Genomic DNA, 25,471 nt, shown 5'->3' on the forward strand with positions numbered 1-25,471 from the left:
GGAGCTTTGACCGTGAAACATGTCCACAGGCTAAAAGTAGAAGGGGGTTCAGAAGTGGCGCCCTCTCCCCCTTACTGTCCATCAGTTACTAAGTTACTCCTGAGGTCAGCCTCCTACACCTGACCCAGACGCACTCGCTTCGCTCCATCCCAGCTGAAGCCACTGTCGCCTCCAGGACTCCTGCCGCATCTTCTTCACTGTTCCCTCCACTTTTAGTCCTGTCCCTTCCAACCTCCTCTCTACCCAGAGGGAGTGGCCAGAGTGATCTGACTTTTAGTCAGATCTGGGGGTGCCTGGGAGGCTCAGGCAGTAAGTGGCCAACTCTTGGTTTCAGCCCTAGTCATGATCTCAGGCATCGGGCTTCACACTCCGCGTGGAGTCTGCGTGGGGTTCTCTCTCCTTCCCTCTCCCTCCTCCTCTGCCCCTCCCTTGGCTCACATTCTCTGCCTCTCTCTTTCTCTCTCTCTCTCTCTCAAATAAATAAAATCTTAATAATAGTAAAAGTCAAATCTGCTTGTGTATTTCCCGTGTAAATGCCTCAGTGGCTTGCCATTGCCCTTAGGCAGGTGTTGCTCTTGAAGGTGGCCTCAGGCCCGGCCTGTGCTCCTTCCCGTGGAGCCCATGTCCAGCCACGCTCCAGCGCTTGCCGTAGTGCGCAACTCTAGCTCCTCAGTGATCGCTCCTCTGTGTGCTCTGGGCCTTTCATACGTGCTGTTTCATTTGCCTGGACAGCTGATCCCTGTTTGCTTAGGGAATTCCTCTGCATTCCTCAGGTCCCGAATGCAGATGTCACTTCTAGAAAATGTTTTTTGATGCCGCAAATCCAGCTTAGGTGACTTTCCCCCATGCTCCCCAAACTTTGTGCATTTCCACCTTCAAAGCTCTCATCACACGGAATTGCCATCGCCTGGGTCCACTGCGGGATTGACCTGAACTCTGAGGGCAGTGCCTGTGGCTGTCTTGTCCTGTGGAATGTGTGAGCCTCTTTTGCCCATGGCCACTGAGCCCTTTTTCTTTTCCAACTATGGCTGTGGGTTGGAATGCAAAAGGCAGCTCTGGAAACAAGGCTTAGTGAGGTAGGGCCGGCCCCAGAAAACTCGTTTGCTTCCAAGTTGAACGCTAGCAAAGTTGCTTCCTCATGTCCTGTCCTGCCACCCGTTGCCTGGGGTCTGTGGCACCAGCGAGAGTGACCACATGAGCTGGCTTCTTTCAGAGGGTGGCTCTGTGGTGCAGATTTGGTGCGGGGACCACCGTACACCCTGCTCCACTTTATCTTCTCTCCTTTGATACAGTCTCCTGCAGGTTGAGTTGTTAAAGAACAATGAGATGTCAGACACGGAGACAGAGTAGAAAAGCAGGGGTAATCTGTAACGCCCAGATTAGTGAGGAAGCCTTTGAACATCCCAAACCACCTGTTCCTGAATAAAACTCGATTGTTTTACCATTCCAGCATGTCTTACCTAGTCTTTGGAATGCCATAGATGCTACAGTGTAAATCCACACCCTCATTCAAGGGTAACATTTTAACATGTTTGATACAGTAAAGAGATAGAGGTTACATTTTCATTCTTCTAACAGGTGGTATAGGGGATTTGCGAAACCTGTGTCGCCTCAAACTGTTGTACTGCATCTGGGGTAGAAGATCCAGATCTGTATGTGGTTCTCTAGCAACTCTACGTAGTCCCTGGGACAATCAGACCCTTATATGTGAACATATCCAGGATCCTAATTCAGGAATTTTCTTCTAAACTCTATTATGAATAATGCCTTATGTGTGTATAGAGTTTTACAGTTAACCAGGTACATGCAAGATCTTAATTTGACCTTCCAACAGCTCTTTGAGGTAGGTGGCTCAGGGGTCATCCCCCACATTCTTGCAGAGGAGAAAATGGCCAAGCAGAAATCACACAGCTAGTAACTGAAGGAGCCAGGCCCTGAGCTCGGGCCTCACAGTGCCCAGTCCTGTGTTCTTTCCATCATGCCACACACCTCCGTGTTCAAGATTGTGTGTGTGTGTGAATGTATTTCGGGTGTATGGGGGAATTAATCAGACTTCTCCTTTAAGATCTGGATCACTTAAGAAATAGGTATAGCTCATCATCTTAGTTTTATTGCGGATACTACAGGATTAAAGAATGGAATACGTGACTTATGTGGACACGTGACAGGTGGGCGTTCAGCTCTCCCCCTTCCCCACCTCTGCAGCCCAGCTGGACTCATCCATGCGGTCCCCATCTGGTAGTAGGACAGCCGCAGGCCTCCCTGGCACAGAGGCAGACGCGCTGTCTTGCATTGCGGTGCGCAGGAGAGGAGAGGGGACCTCAGGCAGGCAGCTGGAGAGTGAGTTGAGGAGATTCCAGGCCACCTGTGACCCTCCCTCCCTCTCCCCTGCGGATGGGTGGGCACAAGGAAGTAAGAGGTTAGCAGGAGTTCCTTGGCAACCCTTCTGAGAGGGTTCAGGAGTTCCTCTTCTCTGGGCTTTGTAGGGGAGGATGAGGATGGTGCTTCCTGCAGAATTAATTCCCTTGGGAAGGAAAGACTGTAAGCTCCTCGAGGGCAAGGACCTCTTAAGTCTAACACATCCTGTCCTCCGAACTGTATAGCATAGGACTGAACATGTAGTTGTGCCCAACAAATACTTGCTGACCAATCTGTGATCTTCACTATAGCATAGAGGTTGCAGAGAATAAATATTGTCAGAGACGGGAAGACCCACCTGGAGAACAGAAGGTGATCAAAAACATTTGCGCTCTTTTTGACCCACCTGAAGGCATGCTGGCTGGCAGCCAAACTGCCCCAGCCATCAGACTGTGCCCTCGCTGCCCCAGCAAGCTGTCTGAGGAGTGGCTCGTCCTCCAGAGACAGCAGCCCAGTGGCTCCCCCTTTTGCTGTCCTTTCCTGCTCGGTGCGGTGCTCGGATCTTGCATATTCTTTGAACAAATGCAAACAACTTCTTTAACCCCACCCCCTCCTTTTTTCTCTTTCTCTTTTGTTTTTCTTTGTTCAGCTGCTGGAGGAATTTTTTTCTTCATTCCTGCTCTACTCCCTGCCCCATCTCTTAATCACTCCTTTTCTCTTTTTCTTTCTGAAATTCCTCTCTTAACTTGGTAGATAAGTAGAAGAATACTGCTCGTGATAGTCTCCTGCATCAAGAAGTAACGTAATAGTTAAGGGAGGGAGTTTTTAAATACCTTGAAAGTTTCCAGGATACCCATCTAGAAAGCCGGCAGATACTTTGTTGGTAAATTAAATTGCTTTTGCTGAAGCACCAGCACTAAGAATAAGTGTACTTTTTAATGCAATTTTGATTTTGTTTAATTGTGTTAAGTACAGTGCTACCATTTTTCATGGCAAACAAGATTCCACCAATGCGTGTCTTAAATAAGCCAACTTATGACCTAAACTGTAACTAGTCCTGTCTGTGGGAAAAGGCTCACTCTTTCCAGGTTTAGAATACCTATCGGACGCAACCAATGTATTGTGGGTTCTGGAACCATCTTCATCTAGGGCATATCTGTCCTTTGTAAGGGTCCTAAGCAAACTGGGAATAGAGGGAGTTTCGTTGCTTCATACGTATGACTTACCAACTTCATGTCTGTCCCACAGGAAAAGCTTTTGACATCACATATGTGCGCCTCAAGTTCCACACCAGCCGCCCTGAGAGCTTCGCCATTTACAAGCGCACACGGGAAGACGGGCCCTGGATTCCTTACCAGTACTACAGTGGCTCCTGCGAGAACACCTACTCGAAGGCAAACCGCGGCTTCATCAGGACAGGCGGAGACGAGCAGCAGGCCTTGTGCACTGATGAATTCAGTGACATTTCCCCTCTAACTGGGGGCAACGTGGCCTTTTCAACTCTAGAAGGAAGGCCCAGTGCCTACAATTTTGACAACAGCCCTGTGCTGCAGGTAATGGATCCAGAAGCTGACTCTGTAGCCCGCTGGTTCTCCCCTGTGCATGCCGGAGGCGGGAAGACTGTTGTATGGGGGCCTGTGGTCCCACTTCCGGGGAAAGGGGTAGGAGTAGCAGCTGCCAGGCGGACGGTATTCTGCTCTCCTGAATATTCTCAGTATGTGAAGGAAAGCAGCTTTGGTCCTGCCACCCAGCTGATGTTCTTGTGTTCTCATGTGCCTGCCAGTGTACTCTGGGATATAAACTGTAGAGATTTTTAAAAAAACTGAACAATTTAAATTCGGGTCTTTACTTGGCAGTGGAAACATTTTGCTTCTGACCTTTTGAAAAGAGTATTTGAATCTACCTGTTCTTTTCTTTTTCTTTCTTTCTTTCTTTCTTTTTTTTTTTTAAGATTTTATTTGTTTGAGAGAGAGAGAGGGAGAGCTCGTGCATGTGCCAGCAGGCATGAGTGGGGGGAGGGGCCGAGGGAGGAGAGAAGCAGGCTCCCCACTGAGCAGGGAGCCCGCCCTGGAGCTCGATCCCAGGACCCCGAGATCATGACCTGAGCCGAAGGCAGATACTTAACTGACTGAGCCACCCAGGCGCCCCCTGAATCTATCCATTATTTTCACAACCTTCCTTATCTCTTTCATTTGACCAAAGGAAGTATTTTTTAGTCTCGGGGAGGGGGAACAATTGAAGCAAGTCATTTAAGAATGCCGGCTTCCTTCATTATTGTGCAGGGGAAGGTGGACCACATTTGTCTGCACTATTGTCAATCATAAAAACTTCTGATCACCTGACAGTGCTGGTGTCTGTGACAGGAGAGACGTGTAGGTTCCCGTGGTACAGTGCTCGAGCATCACGATAGAAGCCTTTCCCTGTTTGAGCACAGAAGGAATTAAAGCTATCTTTTTTCTCGTGAATTCTGTGTCCATGTTCTTTATACACCATAATTTAGAATCTTTCTGCAACACAGAATTGGAGATGCTTGTGTCATGTGGCTGAAGCTGATATCTAAGTGGGGGCAGCTGTATGAAATGACGGAGTGAGAGCGACCGGTTGTGAGTCTGTAAACTCTGTACATTTCATGAAAATCTGTCGTCATTTCTAAATAGGGTAAAGTAGAGAGTTCCTTTATTCTTCTGGGCTTTATGACTTTTTTAAAAAATTTATTTATTTATTAGAGGGAGAGAGACCACGAGCAGTAGGGAGAAGGGGGTGGGGAGCAGGTTCCCACTCAGGGGGAAGCCGGATGCGGGACTCAGTCCCAGGACTCCGAGATCACAACCTGAGCCAAAGGCAGCCGCTTAACCAGCAGGGCCACCCAGGAGCCCCTTCGTGCTTTTGTGGCTTCTCAGTCTTTCTCTTGAAGTTTATTACATTCAAGGACTCTTTGTGATTTGACCACGTGGTTTTGGATAGCGGCAAAAGATGAGAATATGTTTCTCTGTGGGTCCAGTTCTTCCCTTCTGTTGTATTTCTGCAATTTGCTGAGAGATCGTGAATCTTGAGCTTGGTCAACTCTGAGGTTCTGGTGAGCAGTGAGTATGTTCGCCAAGGCCTTTCAGTGAAGTGTTTCTTGCAATGGTAGTAAGATATGTTCAGAATAAGGAGTAGAAAGAATAGCTTTTTGATAGATTAAAAAACAGAAGATTGAATGTCTAAGGGAGATGTGATCTATAAATTTTTTAAGTTTATCAGTTTGCTAGCTTAGGTGCTTCCTGTGCAAATGATCCTTTTTGACAACCCTGCAGAGATAGCAGTAGAGGCAGCAGGAGGAAGCATTGACTTACGTGACTTCACTGTGGTGTATTCTGGAACCTCTGCTAACTGGATGCCTTATCAGCCTGTCCTGAAGCAGTTCCTCCAGCTGTAGGAGTTCTGATGTTTGCTACTGGTTTTGTTTTGTTTTTTGTTTTTTTCCTCAAGTTATCTCTATACCCAACTGTGGGGCTCAAACTCGCAGCCCTGAGATCAGGAGTCACATGCTCTATCAGCTGAGCCTGATGTTGCTCCTCTTTATACCATAGGAACTTGTGAGACTAAATGTGGTAGAAATGTCACGGGCATCTGTAATAGATCTGGTCAGTTGCTGTCATTATGCAAAAACATTAGTTCTGTGTCTCTGGATGTAAGAGCTCTGGTTTTCATATCCACTTGCCAAGGAGCGCTCGCTGATCAGACGTTAGCTGATTTCACAACGATAACTGACTTGACAGCTGAGCTGATATGACCCCCTCTCCTCATTGCCTCCTGTGCCTCTCTCCAAAAGCTGCGATCTCCCCGATGGGAGAATAGACCCTTCCTGGTTTCACTGTATATGAATATTAATGAGCATATGCTGATTTAAAATAATAATAATAATCAGCATGTATTATAGCACTTTCCATAATGTGCCATAATGTGCCAAGCAGTGTTCTGAGCCCTTTAGCTGTATTTACTGCAGATGTATATACACACTCTATATACTGTTTACTCATTGAACTTTCACAGCAACTCTACAGGTAGATACTTTTGTGATCTCCATTTTACAGACAGGGCATCGACCTCATTTATCAGAAGAGATCAGAAGAGATCCAATAACCCACATTACACAGATTTAAGCAGCAGAACTGGGATTCAAAACCTAGAAAGACTGGCCCCAGAACCTGTTCTTTTTAAGATGCCTGTTATGAAAGAAATGGCTTAGACTCAGCCCTTGAGAAGCTTTTACTCAAGGAGAGCTGTGATAAAGATGAAGCTCAGAGGAGATAGGAGGTACAGTAAGCATTAAACACAGACATACGCGGAGCTATTTACATTACAGACGACTCAAAGATTCCTAGCGTTGTGGCCGGGAGTGGGAGTTGTTATTGGAGTTCCAAGTTGGGATGCAGTGGAATCATCATCTCTTCTCCTTTCTAATTATACTTGGAGGCTTCACGGGGATTAGCTTTTATGAGCCCTCTAGGTTGCTCTCTGTGCCAGGGGTTTGGCTTGGTTCGAGCCGTGCTGCTTAATCAGGGGTGTGCCTCCCTGTCTCTCAGGGAGCCTTCTGAAAACACAGATGCCTGTGGCCCTTGCACTTGCTTGTTGCTTCCCCATGGGGGATGCTGAGAGGCACACCTAGGATGGGACTTTACATGGTGTCTTTGGGTGGTCATGTGTCATATACTACTCCAAAACGTAATGAATTTAAGCAACCATGATTTATTATTTCTCATGATTCTGTGTTGGTATGGGCTCACCCACACTGGCAGCTCAGCTGGGGGCTGGGTTTCTCTCCCCCTGTAGTCTTACAGCTTCGACGAGGCTAGCCTAGGCTTCCCCGGATGATGGCAGAAGCATTCCAAGAGGGTAAGTCTCTGGGCACAAGTGCTTATCAGACTTCTTTCTGCCTGTGTCACTTTTGTACATTTCCCCTGGGCAGAAAGCAAATCACATGCCCCAGCCCAGCATCAGAGTGGAAAGGGACTCTGCAGGGTGTGGACGCCGGCAGACAGGATTCACTGGAATCATTATTCTAACAATCCACCATAGATGTAAACATCTGACTAAAATTAGCTCAATGGAAGGGCGTTTATTAAAAGGGCTTAGATCTCATAAAACCTAGAGGAAAACATTAACTTTCCTTCTCGCCCCCTCTCATTATGCTACACCTACCAATCGAATCAGTTGTGGTTGCTTCAGATGTGTTCATTTGCTCAGCAAATGTTACTTGAGCACCTACTGTACGCTGAGCACCAGGGAAGCTGCAGTCAACAAAACGAAGAAGTCCTGCCCTCGTGGGGCTTACGGTCTTGGCAGTGGTGGCGGAGGTGGGGTGGGGTGGGCTTGTGGTGGTGGAAAGAGACTATAAATGAAATAGGCAAGTGAAATAGGGCCTTGGGGTGGGCAGCAGTTCTAGGTTGGGGGGCAGGGAAGGCCTCCCGGAGAAGTGACATTATGGCAGAGATCAAGACAAAAACTGCATCTGACTGGTTCTGGCCCAGTCATAATTTAGTACTGTGTACTTGGTTGCCTCTCCCAGATCTGTCCGTAGCGGACTGGGGGTGGAGGGAGAGAGAGCTGGTACAGATGGGGCAGGAGGAGGCAGGGAGCGGCGCAGCTCTTGCTGTGTGGTTCCAGGAGCTCTGTGCTGCTTGCTCGGACTGAACGTGGGGTGTGGACACAGGGTGGAGAAGAAGGGACCTGTGTATTGAGTCCCTCCCGTATGCAAAGCATTTAGAAGTATATTTCATGTAAACCTTGCAGCAGCCTTGTGAAGAAATGAGTAGTATTCCTGCTTTTTTGGGACCCTGAGTGGTGACACAACAACTTAGATTAAAGAAGAGAGGAGTCAAGAAGAAGACAAATGTTAGGAAATTAAGGGAGTTGTTGAGCATTATAGCAGATTTAATGCTGGAAGAGGATATAAGTCACATGATATATAACTGTATGAAAAATTAAAAAAATACTGTCACATTGATGTTTCTCATCTTCAGTCTCTTTACCTTTTTCTGTTTTTCTTTATTTTCTTTCTTTTTTTTCCCCCCCGACAGGAATGGGTCACTGCCACTGACATCAGAGTAACTCTCAATCGGCTCAATACTTTTGGAGATGAAGTGTTTAACGACCCCAAAGTTCTCAAGTCCTATTACTATGCAATCTCTGATTTTGCTGTGGGTGGTAGGTAAGTAAACCATGAAATAACTTTTTTTTTTCCAAGATTTTCTTTATTTGACAGACAAGAGATCACAAGTAGGCGGAGAGGCAGACAGAGAATGGGGCAGGTAGCAGGCTCCCTGCTGAGCAGAGAGCCCGATGCTTGGCTCGATGCCAGGACGCTGGGATCATGACCTGAGCCGAAGGCAGAGGCTTTACCCCACTGAGCCACCCAGGCACCCCAAACCATGAAATAACTTTGAAAGTGACTGGAGCTTTGGTTTAGAAGTGAATGTAGCAACTTGTTTACAACCATATTAATAATGTTGTTAGACCTTCTCATTATCCTGGAAACAAAGTAATGAGGTTTTCTAAAACCCTGTCAAATCAGCACACTGGGTGAATCTTTACTGAGCACCTCAGTGCAAAGCTCTGCGCCGGGCCCTCCAAAGCCACCGAGGCAGCACAAGACGTTCACCTGCTGCGTAGGACTTGACCTTCTAGGATCCTACAAATGAAGGGGGGCAGGCAATGTATGAATATGTGAAAAATTAAAACACGTGTTTTAGAGAGAAAGAGGCCATATATTGGAAAAGGAGACGGAACTGTCAAGCTAGGGCGGGGAGCAGATGGGGACAAAGCGGGGCCCTGAAGCAGGGGCAGAATCTGAATAAGGAGGGAGGGCGTGTGGGTGGGTGCCGGGTGGGCAGGTCACAAGCAGAAGTGTAGGGCTGGGAGGTTGTAGGGCTACTCAGCTTAAGGAACATCTCCTCTGGGAGTCTGTAGAGCTGACAGAGTGAAAGCTGATCGAGACTCTACTCCATGAGAAACCGTGTACTGATTGAAGTAGGCCATGCTATCTAAACGGCGGTTAGGAAGATGACCTACGGGCAAGGTGAAAGTAGAGACCATCCAAAGAATTTCTCTTTTCCTTGTGATGCTGTGATCTGGGTATTAGGTGACAAATACCTGACATTAGGGTGGTGACAGTAGACGGGAAAGGAACATGGCGATGGATTTTATTGTGAAGCAAGAATTATCAGGACATAGCCAAGGATGATGTTAAGGTCTGATGATCAGGAGAACGGTGGTCTACTAAAGAAGTGAATGAAGAAGATGGGCGAATTTAGGGAGAGGATGGGTTTAGACGTAGACATGTATTGTTTTAGGTTATAGGAGATATCTGAACTTGCTCCTGTCCCATCAAGGGTAGGAGCTGAGGGGAGAGATGAGAGCTGGGGATAGAACTTTGGGATTCATCCTGGTGCACTGTAGATGTTTCTGGAAGGTCTGAAAGGTCTTACTGAGTAGCGGGCGGAACATTGGGCCTGATTCTGTCTTCATCGAAGCCAGTGAAGGGAACATCAGGGCACTAGAGCATGTTTTAGCGTTCATGCCCATTTCCATGAGTCCTTAGTTTGTGGTTGTACCTGCTCCTAGGGTTCCTTCGGGGATTCTTGCCCCAAACAACGTGAGGGAGTGTCAGGCTACCTCTCTGCATACGGTGGTGAGGTGCTGAACGCCTCTTACTATCTTCAGATCAGGACACTTTAAAATCATTATGACACATAACAGCCATGACCACCTTTTTCCCTTGTACTGTGCCTGCACAATCCTGGGCACATGAATAGAGCAGCTTCTTGGTTCTCCTGATAACCCCGTGAAATTCACACTGTCATCGTCCCTATCTTACAGGTTAGGTGCAGAGGTTAAGTGACATCGGTAAGTCACAGAGCCAGCTCCCAAACTCATGTAGCCAGGCTTCGGGGTCCTTGCTCTGCATGACCTCCACACTTGGCTGCTGCTTGATACACACAGTTGACTTTAGGAAGTGATCCTAGAAATTGCGGAAGCCTCCAAAATTGCTAGAGACTTTCTTCCCATGTCTGGTTAATGCTCTATCCCCTATTAAGTAAAGATGTTTTGGGGGGAGGGTTATTTGGCTTGTTTAATTTTTCTTCCTACCTGAAAACTCAGTCATTACTTAATATTGCTTAGTTCCTCAGTGTATAGTCTTGAATGGTAAAACTAAAAAATAAGTAAGTAAAAAATTAAAAAACTGTTCTGGGGTTGTGTTTAGTTCTCTTTGTACCTCCTTTTTCTGCATCCATTTCTGGGACTTGGTGGCCATTTCGTATTTTTGTCTGTTCCCTTCCCAGGTGTAAATGCAACGGCCATGCAAGTGAGTGTGTGAAGAACAAGTTTGACAAGCTGGTGTGTAATTGCAAACATAATACTTACGGGGTGGACTGTGAGAAGTGCCTGCCTTTCTTCAACGACCGGCCGTGGAGGAGGGCAACTGCGGAGAGCGCCAGCGAGTGCCTGCGTGAGTGCCCCTTGGCCTCCGTCACTAAATTATCTTGAGGACTTCCAGAGTGGGGAGAAGGAATGGGTGACTTCCTTCTGTTCCTCCTTGAAAGGAGAACTCTGAAAGGCAGTGCTGCTTCTGTAATCGAGAAGCGTAGAATGGTAACCTGTACGCCCATTGGAGGAAAATCATAGATGAAGGCAGTTGGCTACAAATACAAAGCATGTTTCGTTTTGTTCAGTTTCAGTATCAGAGTGGGAGCAGTGTCTCCAAGGTTTGGAACTTCGCTTGGATCCAAGTGCTAGGCCAGTGTAGCCTACTACAAGATACGGTTTATCTAGTCTTGCCTTAGCTGCACGTTAAAATATTTTCCTACCAGCAGTCAGGGTCATTGATGAACATGTGTTCAGTACATTGAGTTCTGGACTAAGGCTGCATTCAAAAAATTATTTCTCAAAATTATTCTTCCTTTATTTCACTAAAGAGCACAACAGGGAGACTTTTCCTGCTCCTCCGTGTAGAGGTGGGCGGCTTTGGGAAGGAAAGTAGATCTTAGTATTTCTAGAGAAGGGCAAAAGGAAAAAGGCTGCACCTTGTTTTATCCCTTAGTAATGGCTTGGTTTATTCTGGACAGATAGAGAAAGAAGCCTCAGGAGAAAGGAACCATGAAGCTATGTAATTATGCTTTGGCATGGACTTAAAAATTAGAAACTTTTAAAGCAGCTATAATTTTTTATGACCTTATAAATATTTCTTATCATATACTCTTTTTTTTAAAGATTTATTTATTTATTTATTTGACAGAGAGAGAGAGGGAGAGCATGAGAGGAGAGAGGGTCAGGGGGGGAAGCAGATACCCTGCTGAGCAGGGATCCTGATGCGGATCTCTATCCTGGGACTCCAGGATCATGACCTGAGCTGAAGGCAGTCGCTTAACCAACTGAGCTACCCAGGCGCCCCTGTCATATACTCTTGGTAAAGGAATAAGAGAGACACTCTGAGCTCACTGGAATTATTGGCAGAAACCTTGAGAAACGACCAGTATCTTGACTCAGGACTATTTCTCTTAGTTGCCTTAGAGCAGGTTTTCTTATCTTTCCTTTTCCTCAGCAAATCCCAGATTTGAAGATAAATCATACAGCCACCTCTAGGACTCCTGGGCGCTTGCTTGAGCTTCAGTCCTTGACTGAACTGTAACAGCTAATGTGAGAAGCTAAACGATAAAGGTCTTAACGGAAACAGTGAAATGCCCCAAGACATGACATTTCAATAAATGTACACATGTGTTTGAAAAGTACTTTGCTTAGTGATGGGGTCGTATCTTTTTTTTTTTTAATTTTAAGATTTTATTTATTTATTTGACAGAGAGACCACAAGTAGAGAGGCGGGGTTAGGGGGGCAGGCTCCCCGCTGAGCAGAAAGCCCAATGTGGGGTGCAATCCCAGGACCCTAAGATCATTACCGGGGCTGAAGGCAGAGGCTTAACCGGCTGAGCCACTGGGGTGCCCTGATGGGGGTCATATCTTGAGTCTGTCTAGGAACATTATGAAAATGTTCCAGACTGGCAAGTGAACCCAATACTGTTTCTAAAGGACTTTGATAAGGAACTAAATCAACCTGCCTTGGGTCCCTTCAGCACTAAGTTTCTGGCCGTTGGGACAGTACTTCAGTATTGTCAGGATGCTGGGGTTGGAGAAGAGAAGATTACAGCCTTCTCTCTTACCAGTTGCTGGTGACGGAGACACGGTGCCTGCTTTACCTGTGGGTTAGGACAGTGTAGGCAAGGGGACTGTTCTGCTACATGGTCCCAGGGCACCAAAGTGTTTAGGTGGGGGTGGGCTGGGTTTGGCCTGGGGTAGGATGTGAGGGATAATCTAGGGAGACTTGAGAGATGAGACGGAGAAAGGGAGCTCTCTAAGTTACTTAACACAGCTCTAGTTTTTGGTGCCAGTGACTCAAGTTGCTAAAAAGTTTTCAAGTATAATACTGTGAAAGAACTGGTTATAAAGAAGGGGAGGTGACAAGAAAGAAAAAATATATATTCAGTCTTTTTTTTTTTTCTTTTTTAAAGATTTATTTATTTATTTATTTATTTGACAGATCACAAGTAGGCAGAGAGGCAGGCAGAGCCTGAGAAGGAGGCTCCCTGCTGAGCAGAGAGCCTGAGGCAGGCCTCAATCCCAGGACCTTGGGATCACAACCTAAGCCAAAGGCAGAGGCTTAACCCACTGAGTCACCCAGGCGCCCTATTCAAACATTTCTTTAAAACAACTTGGTTTATCTGAAATCAAATAAAACTGTATTTAGTGCTCAAGATACTGCCGGTATTTTGTGTGACATCAGTAATTCTAAGAAAATACACTTATTATAAACACAGAAAAGAAGTTCTGTGACTACATATACTTCTTCTTAAAATATAGTTGTGTTCCACAGGGAACATAGTAACTTAACGGAGGCTGTTGGCTTTGTGGCTCCCCAGGAGACAGACGTGTCTAGTGAAGCTAGATTTTTCTTCAGTGCTGCTTCCTTCCACGGAGGCGCTCATTTAACCCATATGTATCAGGTTACGCCAGTCTGGCCTTGAGAGCAATCTGGCACTTAGAAAGTTAGTATCTTAACTTATTTCAATTGGGACCTGAAGAGTTAAGGTAAATTAAAGCCTGAATATAAACTGGCTCCCTGTTGCTGGATAGAACGAAGGATAAAGATTCGGAAAAATTGCAATTTGACTTGCCTTTCACTTGTATATAAACAATTGCCTGGAGATTCCTAAGTACAGGAATTCCTTGTATTTTACCATGGCGTGAATTGTGATAAGACCATCTCTGGGTAAACCGATAGCCTGACTATCTAAACCCTCATTGACCTCCTGTTTTTGTTTTCAAATGAACAACGTCTCAAGTGGGCGTTCTTTTCTGGCCCCCGTTGTGCCCCAGAGATGTGGGAGATGGTGGTTTGGTTTGCTCAGAGTCTTTTGAAATGCCGTTCAGCCAAGGAATGCGGATCTGACATCACTCATACATTTTTTGGCCAACAGCCTGTGACTGTAATGGCCGCTCACAGGAGTGCTACTTTGACCCTGAACTCTACCGGTCCACCGGCCACGGGGGCCACTGTACCAACTGCCAAGGGAACACAGATGGCGCCCACTGCGAGAGGTGCCGGGAGAATTTCTTCCGCCTCGGGAACAGCGAAGCCTGCTCTCCCTGTCACTGTAGTCCCGTGGGTAAGTGACAGGCAAAGCCAGCATCAGCCTGACCGATGGAAAGACAAAACCCCGCACCCCCCCCCCCCCCCCCCCCAGAAAACAAAGCTCTGCTTCCTAGGCACCTGCGCAGGGGAAGAGTGGAAGTACGTGCACTGTTGTCCCAGGCAAATGACACAGGATGTGCCTGACCCTCCCCACCTCCACTCTCTTTAACCAAGTTCAACCTCCCAGTGATTTGCTGGTGTATATAAATAAGTGTGGGCTTGGCCTGAGTCATGGTTTTGTGTAAATAATTAGTAACACGATCCTAGAGACCATACGAACTTTGACTGGAAAAGGTTAGCTGCTTCGTGAGTTCTTGCTCGTTAATAATTTTGTTTCGTTCACGATCCTTAAAGGGCTGGACTTTCCCCGGCGTGTTGTGTGTGTTCAGAGATATAAGATGCTCTGAGTCTGCTCTCCTCTTTCCAGAGTCTGACCTTTATGTTGCTGTGCCTGTAGATACGTAAATTCTAGACATGGGCCTTAAGGAGCCTGTGCTTGTCCACAGAGAAGTGACTGGGTTGGGGAGCAGTTTATCCCTGGGTGCAGACATATTTGCTTCTCAACATTGATGAGCTGGGTGTGTGTCTGGTGAGGTTAAAATGGTATGGCTCGAAAGGATATGATTCTGAGATTATTAGGATTTACAGTTTGATCTTTCTTCTCTCGGTAACCATCTAGAGATGACATCTTGGGTTTCAGGCATTGTTTTTTGTTACCCATTTTTTTTTCTTTGACATATTTACTTGCATTTCTGGTCGTTGACAAGCTCTTTAAATTTTAGGTTCTCTGAGCACACAGTGTGACAGTTACGGCAGGTGTAGCTGCAAGCCGGGAGTGATGGGTGACAAGTGTGACCGCTGCCAACCCGGGTACCATTCTCTCACCGAGGCAGGGTGCAGGTAAGACTTTTCAAACCCAGGGGAAGGGGGCAGGTTCTAAACGTGGTTGATCAAGAATAAGAGTCCTCGTGGCTTGTCTTCAGCATTATAAACGTTTTCTCCCCCCCCACTAATTGTCAAGAACTTCTGGCTGTAAATATGGTCCGGGTTTGGTTTGTAACTCAGTTGAAGCAGGGTTTTTAGTATGGAAATGTGATAGCTATATCCCTGATTGAAACCAAATCCAGACATGAAACTGAGTTTAGGACTCCTTTTGCTTTTTTATGTTTTCCTTTAAAAAAAAAAAAAATCAAAGTCAACCAACAAAAGGTGGACTTTAAGAGTGGAGTTTCCTTCTCAGTTCTCTTCTCTCTCTCTTTTACTCCTTTCTCCATCCACAGGCCGTGCTCTTGCAATCCTTCCGGCAGCGTGGACGAGTGTAATGTTGAAACCGGAAGATGTGTTTGCAAAGACAACGTCGAAGGCTTCAGCTGCGAGAGGTAAGCGCATTCTTCCTCTGGCCGGACTGTTTTTTTCTGGCCTCATATTTCAAGTCCAAGAAACTCCTGATTATATCTTTATGTTTTTCAGATGCAAACCTGGATTTTTTAATCTGGAACCCTCCAACCCGAGGGGTTGCACACCCTGCTTCTGCTTCGGGCATTCTTCTGTCTGTACTAATGCTGTCGGCTACAGCGTCTATCCGATAACCTCTACCTTTCAGATTGGTAATTTGGACCTTCCCTTCTGTCTCCCAGAATTATGAGACTGGACTTAATGGTATTTTTTTAAAAATGAGTAACTTTTTTGAGGATTTTTTGATGGTGGTAGCATTCCGTTTTTAAATGTTAATGATTTTTTTGTTTGGCTCTCTGTTTGGCTTTTTATTTTTTATTTATTTTTAAAGATTTTATTTATTTGAGAGAGAGAGAGCGCGAGAGAGAGGAGCAGGCTCCCCGCTGAGCAGAGAGCCCGATGCGGGGCCCGATCCCAAGACCCTGAGATCATGACCTGAGCCGAAGGCAGAGGCTTAACCAGATGAGCCATCCAGGTGTCCCCTGTTTGGCTTTTCAATTTAATGAAAACATATGGATTTAGGGTTTACTATAGTATAAACTTTTGTAAAATCAAAATATAGCTTGAGGGTAAGCACACACAGGTACTGTCATAGGATCCGTGTATTCAGAAGTACTTATTGGTGACTTTCCGTGTTTGTTGGTGTTGTATAAAGGACCTGAATTCAGGATGCTCACAGTGTGATGTGCTTCCTTCCTGTGCTTGCAGATGAAGACGGGTGGCGCGTGGAGCAGAGGGACGGCTCTGAAGCGTCGCTGGAGTGGTCCTCTGAGAGGCAGGATATCGCCGTCATCTCAGACAGCTACTTCCCTAGGTACTTCATTGCTCCCGGTAAGTCAGGCGCAGTGGCTGTCTGGGGTGAGGAGCGCTCCTGTCTACTCTCCTCCTCACCTCGCCCACCCCTGTGTCTGTTTGCAGCTAAGTTCTTGGGCAAGCAGGTGTTCAGTTACGGTCAGAACCTCTCCTTCTCCTTCCGGGTGGACAGGCGAGATACTCGCCTCTCTGCAGAAGACCTGGTGCTCGAGGGAGCTGGCCTGAGAGTGTCCGTGCCCTTGATTGCTCAGGGCAATGCCTATCCGAGCGAGACCACTGTGAAATACGTCTTCAGGTAAGATGGTCTTCTTTGTAAAGTCTGACTTGAGCGGAGTTGTAAAAGTGGTTTCTTTATTTAAGCTTATCAGGCCTCAAGTTGTTGAAGAAAAAGGTTTGGAGGGGCACCTGGGTGGCTCAGTGGGTTAGGCCTCTGCCTTCGGCTCAGGTCATGATCTCAGGGTCCTGGGATCGAGCCCCGCATCGGGCTCTCTGCTCAGCAGGGAGCCTGCTTCCCTTCCTCCCTCTCTCTGCCTCCCTCTCTGCCTACTTGTGATCTCTGTCTGTCAAATAAATAAAATCTTAAAAAAAAAAAAAAAAGTTTGCGTTATAAAGGTGACTCTGGAAGAGGAAGCCTTCCCTTTACTTACTGTGCTCTTTCTAGCTGTACTGTTAAACCAACAGGCCTGTTTCTGACTTGGTTAGATTGTCAGAGCATTGCACTGTTGGTGGCAGAAATGCATACGAAATGCTTTCTCAGCACCCACAGCTGTCCTGACAGAGGCTAATGTGGCCTTTCTTTCTCTCTAGGCTCCACGAAGCAACAGATTACCCTTGGAGGCCTCCTCTTTCCCCTTTCGAATTTCAGAAGCTCTTAAACAATTTGACCTCTATCAAAATCCGTGGGACGTATAGTGAGAGAAGTAAGTTATGATAGAATTTGAGAACATTAAGATGATTGGGCAGAAGGGTCTGCATAATGCAAAAGTTGGTCTCTAAAGTCCCAATACTATAGCACTGGTCCTATAGAAGTGAATGAATTATCTCAGTATACATGAATTATGTATAAAATTAATGCACTTGTTAAACCACTTTCAAGGACCTGGAGAAAATTTGCTAGAATTAGTAAATGGCATTGTTTTATAATGATTAAGACTAATGAGGTGACTTTATATCTAAACATAGTCTAAGAATCTTACATGTTGTTCTGCCAGCTCACATGCTTATTAACCTTTATTTCTTTCTATTTATTGCTATTAATTATCAAGCCCTATAAACTATTAGCTAAATCATGAAAAACTATAAATTTCTGAGTGAAGGTTCATCATCATGTTAAACAGAGCTATTTCCAATATGCCTTTAAAATCCTTCCTTATAATTTTTTTTTTTTTTTTTAAATGAGGACCTTTTTCTGTAGAAAGCTCAGGCTATTTGGGTGGAGTCAGAAGGGTGGTGGTGTGGCGTGGTGAGTCATACTTGCAGCTTGGATGTGTTGGTTTTTGAGATGCCTACGTGAATATCCAGACAAAAGTATCTTGTATGTTGTTAGAAATAACGGTCTGGGGCTTAGGAATAAGTTAGGACTGGAGATCTAGAGTTGAAAGGTTGACTACCCCAGAAACATAGATATCTAAGGGCCATGTGTTGAGACTTAAGGGAGAAAAAAGAATTTTAAGGAAGAGAAATAATGAATGGGTTTTTAAAGATGGTGCCATTGGATTTCGGATCGGGGACTAAGGAATCATTGGTGATTTTTTTTTTTAAAGAAGTGTTGAAAGTGAAGTTACACTTCAGGGCTTTGACAAGTAATTTGAAGGTGAAGAAGTAAAATAAAGCTTATTCTTTAAAGAAGTTTGGCTGTAAGGGAAGGAGAAGAGATGGATTATCATTCAAGAGTAGGGACTCGATGAGAGGGAGAGCGCTTTTTAGGATGGGAGATGTAAGAATGGTTAGAACTGGAAGCATATCACCCAGTGGGTGTATCTCATGATCTCGCTGTTGACAAAGTCCACAAATGTATTAAAAGTAGCTAAGTTCAGAGCAGTCATAGAAGAGATGTCCTTCGGCCTGAGGTGGTCAGTTTCTAAGGATTCTATAAAAGGCAGGTGAAATTTCATGACATAGGGAAAGGATGATGTAATTAAGGACGGCCTCTTGGGGGCATGTTCCTGCTGAGGCCGTCACGGGCCCTGTTGGGTTGGATGACCGATTGGTCTAAACCAGTTCACGGCTTCCTCTGTTTTAATTTTCTTCTGGAAGCAGGGAGCACTGTGACATACGGCACACTGGCTTTTGTGTAATTGCACGTTTGCCAAAGTAGCCCTGAATATTAAAACTTGGTCACCAGCTTTTCCTATTTTCTGTGGGGCCAAAAAAGGTATAATTGAGACCTGCTTGTTGGCAGGTGTGTTCCTTGCTCTCTTACCCCTGAACTCTACAGTCAGGGCCTGCTTTTGTAGCCAAAGAACAAAAACATTGCTTAATGGCTACGGACTCTTCTTGTCTCCTGCATTCTTGCTCTGATCTCCCCTTGGCCCAAAATACTGTCTGGCACCTTTACTTTTATATATGGGTGATTGAGACACCTGTCAAACCCCACAGAGCTGGTTGGGTGTGTGTTTAAGATATGTTTGCTGTCCTGCCCTTTCAGATCCTCAGCACCGGGTGCCCCGTGACTGTCGTGAATGCTGTTTTCTAGTTATCTCCCCCAATAGATGAATTAAGCCAATAGCTGATTGTCTCTGGAATTTTGTGTCCGATTCCTCTTTAGCTTTATTACCTTTCTGTAAGCTTTTAGAACAAAGCAGCCCGTTCACGGACTCTCTGATCTACACCACACGCAGGTGCTGGGTATTTGAATGATGTCACCCTGACAAGCGCTCGCCCGGGGCCCGGGGTGCCTGCCACCTGGGTGGAGTCCTGCACCTGTCCTGTGGGATACGGCGGGCAGTTCTGTGAGATGTGCCTCTCGGGCTACAGAAGAGAGACTCCGAGTCTCGGGCCATACAGCCCGTGTGTGCTTTGTACCTGCAACGGACACAGCGAGACCTGTGACCCCGAGACAGGTGAGACAACGAGCTAGGGCCGCTGGACTGAAATCCTCTCCAGCGGACGGGCAGGAAAGAGCCCCTGGTCTTACCTGCTGGCACACCTGCCTGTTTTCTCACACCCCCCTCCACACAGGCGTCTGTGACTGCAGAGACAACACGGCCGGCCCCCACTGCGAGAAGTGTGGCGATGGGTACTACGGCGATCCCACCTCGGGCACCTCCTCCGACTGCCAGCCCTGCCCGTGCCCTGGGGGCTCAAGCTGCGCCGTCGTCCCCAAGACGCAGGAGGTGGTGTGCACCAACTGTCCTACCGGCACCACCGGTCAGTCCGTGTTGCTTCTGACAAAAATACATTAGGGCACAGAGCCTGAGGGACTTGCAGATTTTGTTGGGCTGTTTGGCGCCATGATTACAGTCATCTAAGCGGGCAAAAGTTGTGCGTGAAAGAGATTTATTATGGATTCATAAAATGCATATCAGATACAAACAATAGCTAACACATTTACAGCCATGTACTTCTCTAAGTACTGTACACCTTCTGCCTCAGTGATCTTCACAGCTCGTTGACGTGGGTTCTGCTGGGATCCCCATACTACAGCTAAGCACACTGAGGCACAGAGACATGAAGTCATTCACATGTCCAAGCTGCCTGGTTAGTCCTTGGAGGAGCTCATGACCACCCCCATATGCTCTCCCACCTAAGATGAGAACCATCTTAGTTTGTGGGGCTGTCCTGGGATTTTTAGTTTGTGGGGCTGTCCTGGGATTCTTGATACAAAGTGGTACTTTTTAAATTCTTAAATTCATTTTGTTTTTTCTTCAGTAGTCCTTTCAGTGCATCAGAGCCCCTCACATTTAGTTAGGAAAAAAAATTTTTTTTTTTTAAAGATTTATTTATTTATTTATTTGACAGAGAGAGAGAGATCACAAGTAGGCAGAGAGGCAGGCAGAGAGAGAGAGAGAGGGAAACAGGCTCCCTGCTGAGCAGAGAGCCTGATGTGGGGCTTGATCCCAGGACTCAGGGATCATGACCCGAGCCGAAGGCCGAGGCTTTAAACCACTGAGCCACCCAGGTGCCCAGGAAAAAATATTTTTATAGCTTTGGTTAGACATCTGTTCCTATTCTCTGAGTCTTTCTTTTTGATAAGAACCTAAAAATTGATCTTTCCTAGCTACTCAAGGAGCAGTCTTGCTGACTGACTGAGGAGAGCAAGGCTCACTGGTGACCGTTCCTCCACTGACTTCAGCCTCCATGTGATGGCGAGGTTCTGGCTAGGCTTCTGATAGAACCCTTGACACAAACTTTTTCTTCAAAAGATATCCCCGGGGCGCCTGGGTGGCTCAGTGGGTTAAGCCGCTGCCTTCAGCTCCGGTCATGATCTCAGGGTCCTGGGATCGAGTCCCACATCGGGCTCTCTGCTCAGCAGGGAGCCTGCTTTCCTCTCTCTCTCTCTCTCTGCCTGCCTCTCCGACTACTTGTGATTTCTCTCTGTCAAATAAATAAATAAAATATTAAAAAAAAAAAGATATCCCCGCCTGGAAATAAGTGAGACAAAAATACCACTCAGCTAATAATTTGTATCTCTTGTATCTCATCAAAACACTCTTTAATCCTTGGGAAACATCAAAATACCCCATCTTCTCTTTTCGACTCCTCCGACCCGACACGAGCACAAGGGCATTGCAACACAGAGGGAGTCAATCATTTGCTTAAGGTAGTTGAGAAAATAAGAAGTAGAAACCAGTGTTGACTTTCAGATTTTTTACTCTTTGTATACGTGTATTAGAAAACAGTGGCCCATCAGCGGCTCATAGATGGATTTCTCCGATCTCATTCCCCGTTACCCTCTGTTGCCTTTGTGGTCTCCACTGTCCTGGGCTTCTTGTAATCCATCAGATCAGCCACACTCTATGTCCTTTTATGCACAGTCTGCCTTCTTTAGAACATTTTACCCCAACTTGTTCCACCCAGACCTCATTTTTCCTGTTCAACTCCGATCTTTACCTTGGAGTTGGGTTGAAACATCACTTTCCGCGGTGAACCCGCCCTACACCACTCCCTCAGTTGTTAGGACCTTTTTTCCACTCTGCTGCCGCAGCATATAGCAAGCATCCCCCTGCAGACTCTCTTCTTAGATGTACTTAATATGGCATTTTGATGAGAGATCCGTTTGCTCATTCTGTTGGTCCATTGGGTCGACTGCAAGCCTAAAACTAAGGTAAGCACTGGAGACATTCTCATGGCCATGCTGAAGAAGACAAATGGTGAGTCGAGGTGATTTGGGATACATGCTGGAGCGATGGAGTGTCCTCTAGATCTGGCAAAATGTTGTAAACTTGTTAGTCTATAACCAGATTCTCTCACACAAGACTCCTGAGGTATGTTTTGTTTTGTTAGTTATCATATGACTTGCGGGTGTTCATGGGTGTGGAGAGGTCCACGCGCAAAGCAGCATAGACCCTGCGGAAGATGATGCCGTCACTCGTTAGTCCTATATCCTGCTTTCCTTTTTTCATAGCACTTTTTAACCACTTGGTATTTTTCTGTCTGTCTTCCCCCTTCTAACCCCCTAACACCTGTTAAGCTCCACAATAGCAGGGACTTTTGTCTGTTCCATTGACTTTTATATTCCTAACACCCAGAATAACACCTGACATGTATGCTTGTTGAATGAATGCAGATATTTTTTGGCTAAAGAGTAGAGTTTGCAGATATGGGGTAAGATGTTTCTCATTTAGAAGACAACCGAAGAACAGAAGAACTGCCTACATATAGCCCCTGAGCTCCGTGCACATGCTGTGCTTCACGTTTGATCTTTAAAATGATCTTTTGAGGCAAATTAATAATAATGATGATGATGATTTTTTTTTATCACATTTATTTGAGTGCCTGGCATTGGGAATACAGAAATGAATAAGAGATGGTCCCTGCTCTTCAAGGGCTAAAAGTATAGCTGGAAACACAGATAATTTTAAGACCATGCTAGAGGAGAAAGAACAATGCCTCCCCCAGGGTGGAGGGGATGATCAGGAAAGCTGAGGCAAAAAAAAAAAAAAAAGTACCTAACTTGCCCAGAGTCATGTAAGTAGTACATCCAGGACTTGAACCTACATCCTGGACTCTGAGACAAAAGGATAGCTTAGCTGTTATTGCCAGAAGGTACTTTGGCATGCTTTAGCAAGCTTTCCATGGGCTCCCGTGCACCCCTGTTTTAGGTTTTCTACCAGATTAAAAAAAAAAGTTTTATTCAAAACGGGTTTCAAAACATTTTAAATATAGATCATATCTAGAATGGCCAAGTGATCCTATGAAAGAGCAAAGCTGACATACTGTCCTAATCATGGTCTGGAGAAGGATGTTGGGTGAGGGTCTGATAACTGCTCACACCAGAGACAAGAAGGGCCCGTGTAGCATCCATTCTTTCTCGCCCAGCCCGCCCCCAGCCACAGGTTCGGTTCTGTTCTGTTCGGCTCAGCAGTGACCACCAGTGACCACCGTTTGCCAAACGCAGGGGTCAGTTTTCTGTCCTCCTCTGACCCGGTCTCAGCAACGTGGGACCCTGGTGACTGCTCACTCCACCCCACACATTTCTCCTTTTGTCTTTGGGGACTCAGCCCTCTCTTGGGTCTCTTTTTGTCCCTCTTCTCTTGAGGCTCCTTTTATCACTTCTGATTCTCAGCCTGACACTCCCATGTCCACTTCATCTGTATTCTCCCCTCAGGTGAATAGATCTTGTCTTCTAGCTTCAAAAGACTTTCTGTGCCTCCTGAAAAAATCTGTCTTAGGTCACGACCACACTCTCTGCTGAGCACCAGAACCTACTCGCCGTCTTCGCTTGGCTGGTGGGCTGCAAGCCTTCCATTTGCCCCTGTCCATCCTTTCTTCATTTTTTCACCCCTGGGCACCTGTATGCACGCATCACATAGGCCCTCCGTTTGTGTTCAGGGAGCAGGAAGCGCCTAGAGGAGATTGGGGGGGAGGGGCAGAGTTTTTAGTCCAAGGCCCCCTCTGGGGTCAAGGAGGGTCCTTGTGGCTTAGTGACCTTCCTCAGGGTTCTCAGCTCCTGACACTGGCTTTCTCCAAACAGCCCTTTGTCACATGAGGTTGTGCTTAACTGCTCCCTCCACCCAGCCCCTGAGGCCCAGGTCACAGAGCCCCACAGTCGCTACCCCCGGGGCTGCCCTGTCCCCTGGGATTGCTTACACCTTGCCCACACTCGTATAGTTGGTGTCTTTATTAAACTCTTTTCAGGTCTTGCTAATTTGAACCTGTCTTTTTTTTTTTTTTTTTTTAAAGATTTTATTTATTTACTTGAGAGAGAGAGCATGAACAAGGAGAAGGTCAGAGAGAGAAGCAGACTCCCCATGGAGCTGGGAGTCCGATGCGGGACTCGATCCCAGGACTCCAGGATCATGACCTGAGCCGAAGGCAGTCGTCCAACCAACTGAGCCACCCAGGCGTCCCTGAACCTGTCTTTTTAATTTTCCGCTTGAGTCAGATGGCTAAAGGCATCACAAATTTAAACAAATCCAACCTAAATCTTTGACATCTTCCCTTTTTCTTCAATCCCAACCCTGTCCTTCCCCCAATCTTACTCATCTCAGTGAAAAGACTACCGTTCACCTAGTTGCTCCGGCTATAAGCTAAAATCCTAGGCTTGTCCTTGATTCTTCTTTCTTTTATTTCCTGGAAGCAGTCAGCCAGCACGTGTGACAGGCTCGATCTCACATCTGACTGAGTTTCCCGGCCTCCACTGCCACTGCCCTGGTCCACACCACTGTGGTCTCTCGCCTAGAAGAGCCTCCTCTTGGGTCTCCCTGCAGCCCATGCTCACCTGCTGCCAGGATAATCCTTTTAAAATGAAAAATCGAGGGCACCTGGGTGGCTTAGTCCCTTAAGCATCTGACTTTGTTTCAGGTCATGATCGTGGGGTCCTGGGATGAAGCCCTGTGCCCTGTGTCAGGGTTCTGTGCTCAGTGGGGAGTCTGCTTCTCCCTCTCCCGCTGCCCCCCACTCGTTCTCTCTCAAATAAATAAATCTTTAAAAAATGTAAATCAGGCCATGTCACTTTAAAAACCCTCTAATATTACCTCATTGCACCTTAATTTAAACCAGATTTTTTTTTTAATACTATGATCTTCATGATTGGCTCTTACTACTTCCATAAGCTTATCGTGTTTTTCTGGAACATGCTTTCCTTGGATATTAGCATGGCTGTTTGTTGTGGTGGTTGTTTCCTGTCTTTCCGTTGTCATCCCAGATAGCTTTCTCTAACCACCCAGTGAAGTAGCCCTTAACCCTGTCACTCTGTCATGTTGCTCTGTTTTGTTTAATTTGTTATGCTTATCCCCACCCAAAATAATCTTTTTATTTAGGTATCTGTGCTTTGCTCTCCCCCAACTATAGTATAAACTTCATGAGAGTAGAGATCTTGTCTACCTTGTTCACCACATCATCCCGACAATCTAGAACAGCATTTATGTGTAAGAGATGCTCAGCAAATGTTCATTAAATGAGCAAATGAGCAAACTTTTATTTCTCCAGAAGCTTAAGTTAATTCATTCCCTGTCCACTACAAAGATATTAAGATTCCAGCTTGAGGTAATAATGATGGCAAAGTGGAAAAGGAAGGAGGAGGAGCAGTGAGTATGCTAGAAAGAGTCCTGGATTCTAGCTGTGTGATTGTGGGCAAGTTACTTAACCTCTCTGGTCCCTTTGCTATAATAGAAGCTGGAGGCAAATGGCAGTTTCTGAGTTCTCTTCGAAGAGACTCTGATTCTGTACTAGTTGGCAGAGCTCAACGAAGGTCTTTTCTAGGGAGATTGTCCTGCTCGCTCTATTGTATAGGAAACTGATGGTGCTCAGGGGCACTTCATCTCTTTTAATATCATAAACCAAAACAAACATGAATGCGCTGTCCCTTGGGCCTGAGCCCGACTCCTGTACAAAGCACTTTGAATGCACGATGACAGCTAGTCCTCAGGACAGTTGAAGTGCAGTAGGCAGAGCACGTGCTGTCTTTCTGATGGCAAAATGGTGATGTGCCCAGAGTCACTCCACTGGTCTGGCACC

General features: G+C 46.2%; 1 protein-coding gene across 1 annotated transcript in view; it reads left to right on the forward strand.

The window, feature by feature from the left end:
* The window catches only part of LAMC1 (laminin subunit gamma 1), a 124,804-nt gene that overhangs the window by 76,121 nt on the left and 23,212 nt on the right, over positions 1 to 25,471 (forward strand). The window contains exons 2-13 of the mRNA XM_059147025.1: positions 3,607 to 3,911; positions 8,421 to 8,551; positions 10,683 to 10,849; positions 13,869 to 14,057; positions 14,866 to 14,983; positions 15,364 to 15,462; positions 15,554 to 15,690; positions 16,247 to 16,369; positions 16,457 to 16,646; positions 17,159 to 17,271; positions 19,192 to 19,413; positions 19,532 to 19,720. Of these exons, the coding sequence (XP_059003008.1) occupies positions 3,607 to 3,911; positions 8,421 to 8,551; positions 10,683 to 10,849; positions 13,869 to 14,057; positions 14,866 to 14,983; positions 15,364 to 15,462; positions 15,554 to 15,690; positions 16,247 to 16,369; positions 16,457 to 16,646; positions 17,159 to 17,271; positions 19,192 to 19,413; positions 19,532 to 19,720 (1,983 nt within the window). The remainder of the gene's footprint in view (positions 1 to 3,606; positions 3,912 to 8,420; positions 8,552 to 10,682; positions 10,850 to 13,868; positions 14,058 to 14,865; positions 14,984 to 15,363; positions 15,463 to 15,553; positions 15,691 to 16,246; positions 16,370 to 16,456; positions 16,647 to 17,158; positions 17,272 to 19,191; positions 19,414 to 19,531; positions 19,721 to 25,471) is intronic.

This window comes from Mustela lutreola, chromosome 14, assembly GCF_030435805.1.
Source record: "Mustela lutreola isolate mMusLut2 chromosome 14, mMusLut2.pri, whole genome shotgun sequence".
Classification (NCBI taxonomy): Eukaryota; Metazoa; Chordata; class Mammalia; order Carnivora; family Mustelidae; genus Mustela; species Mustela lutreola.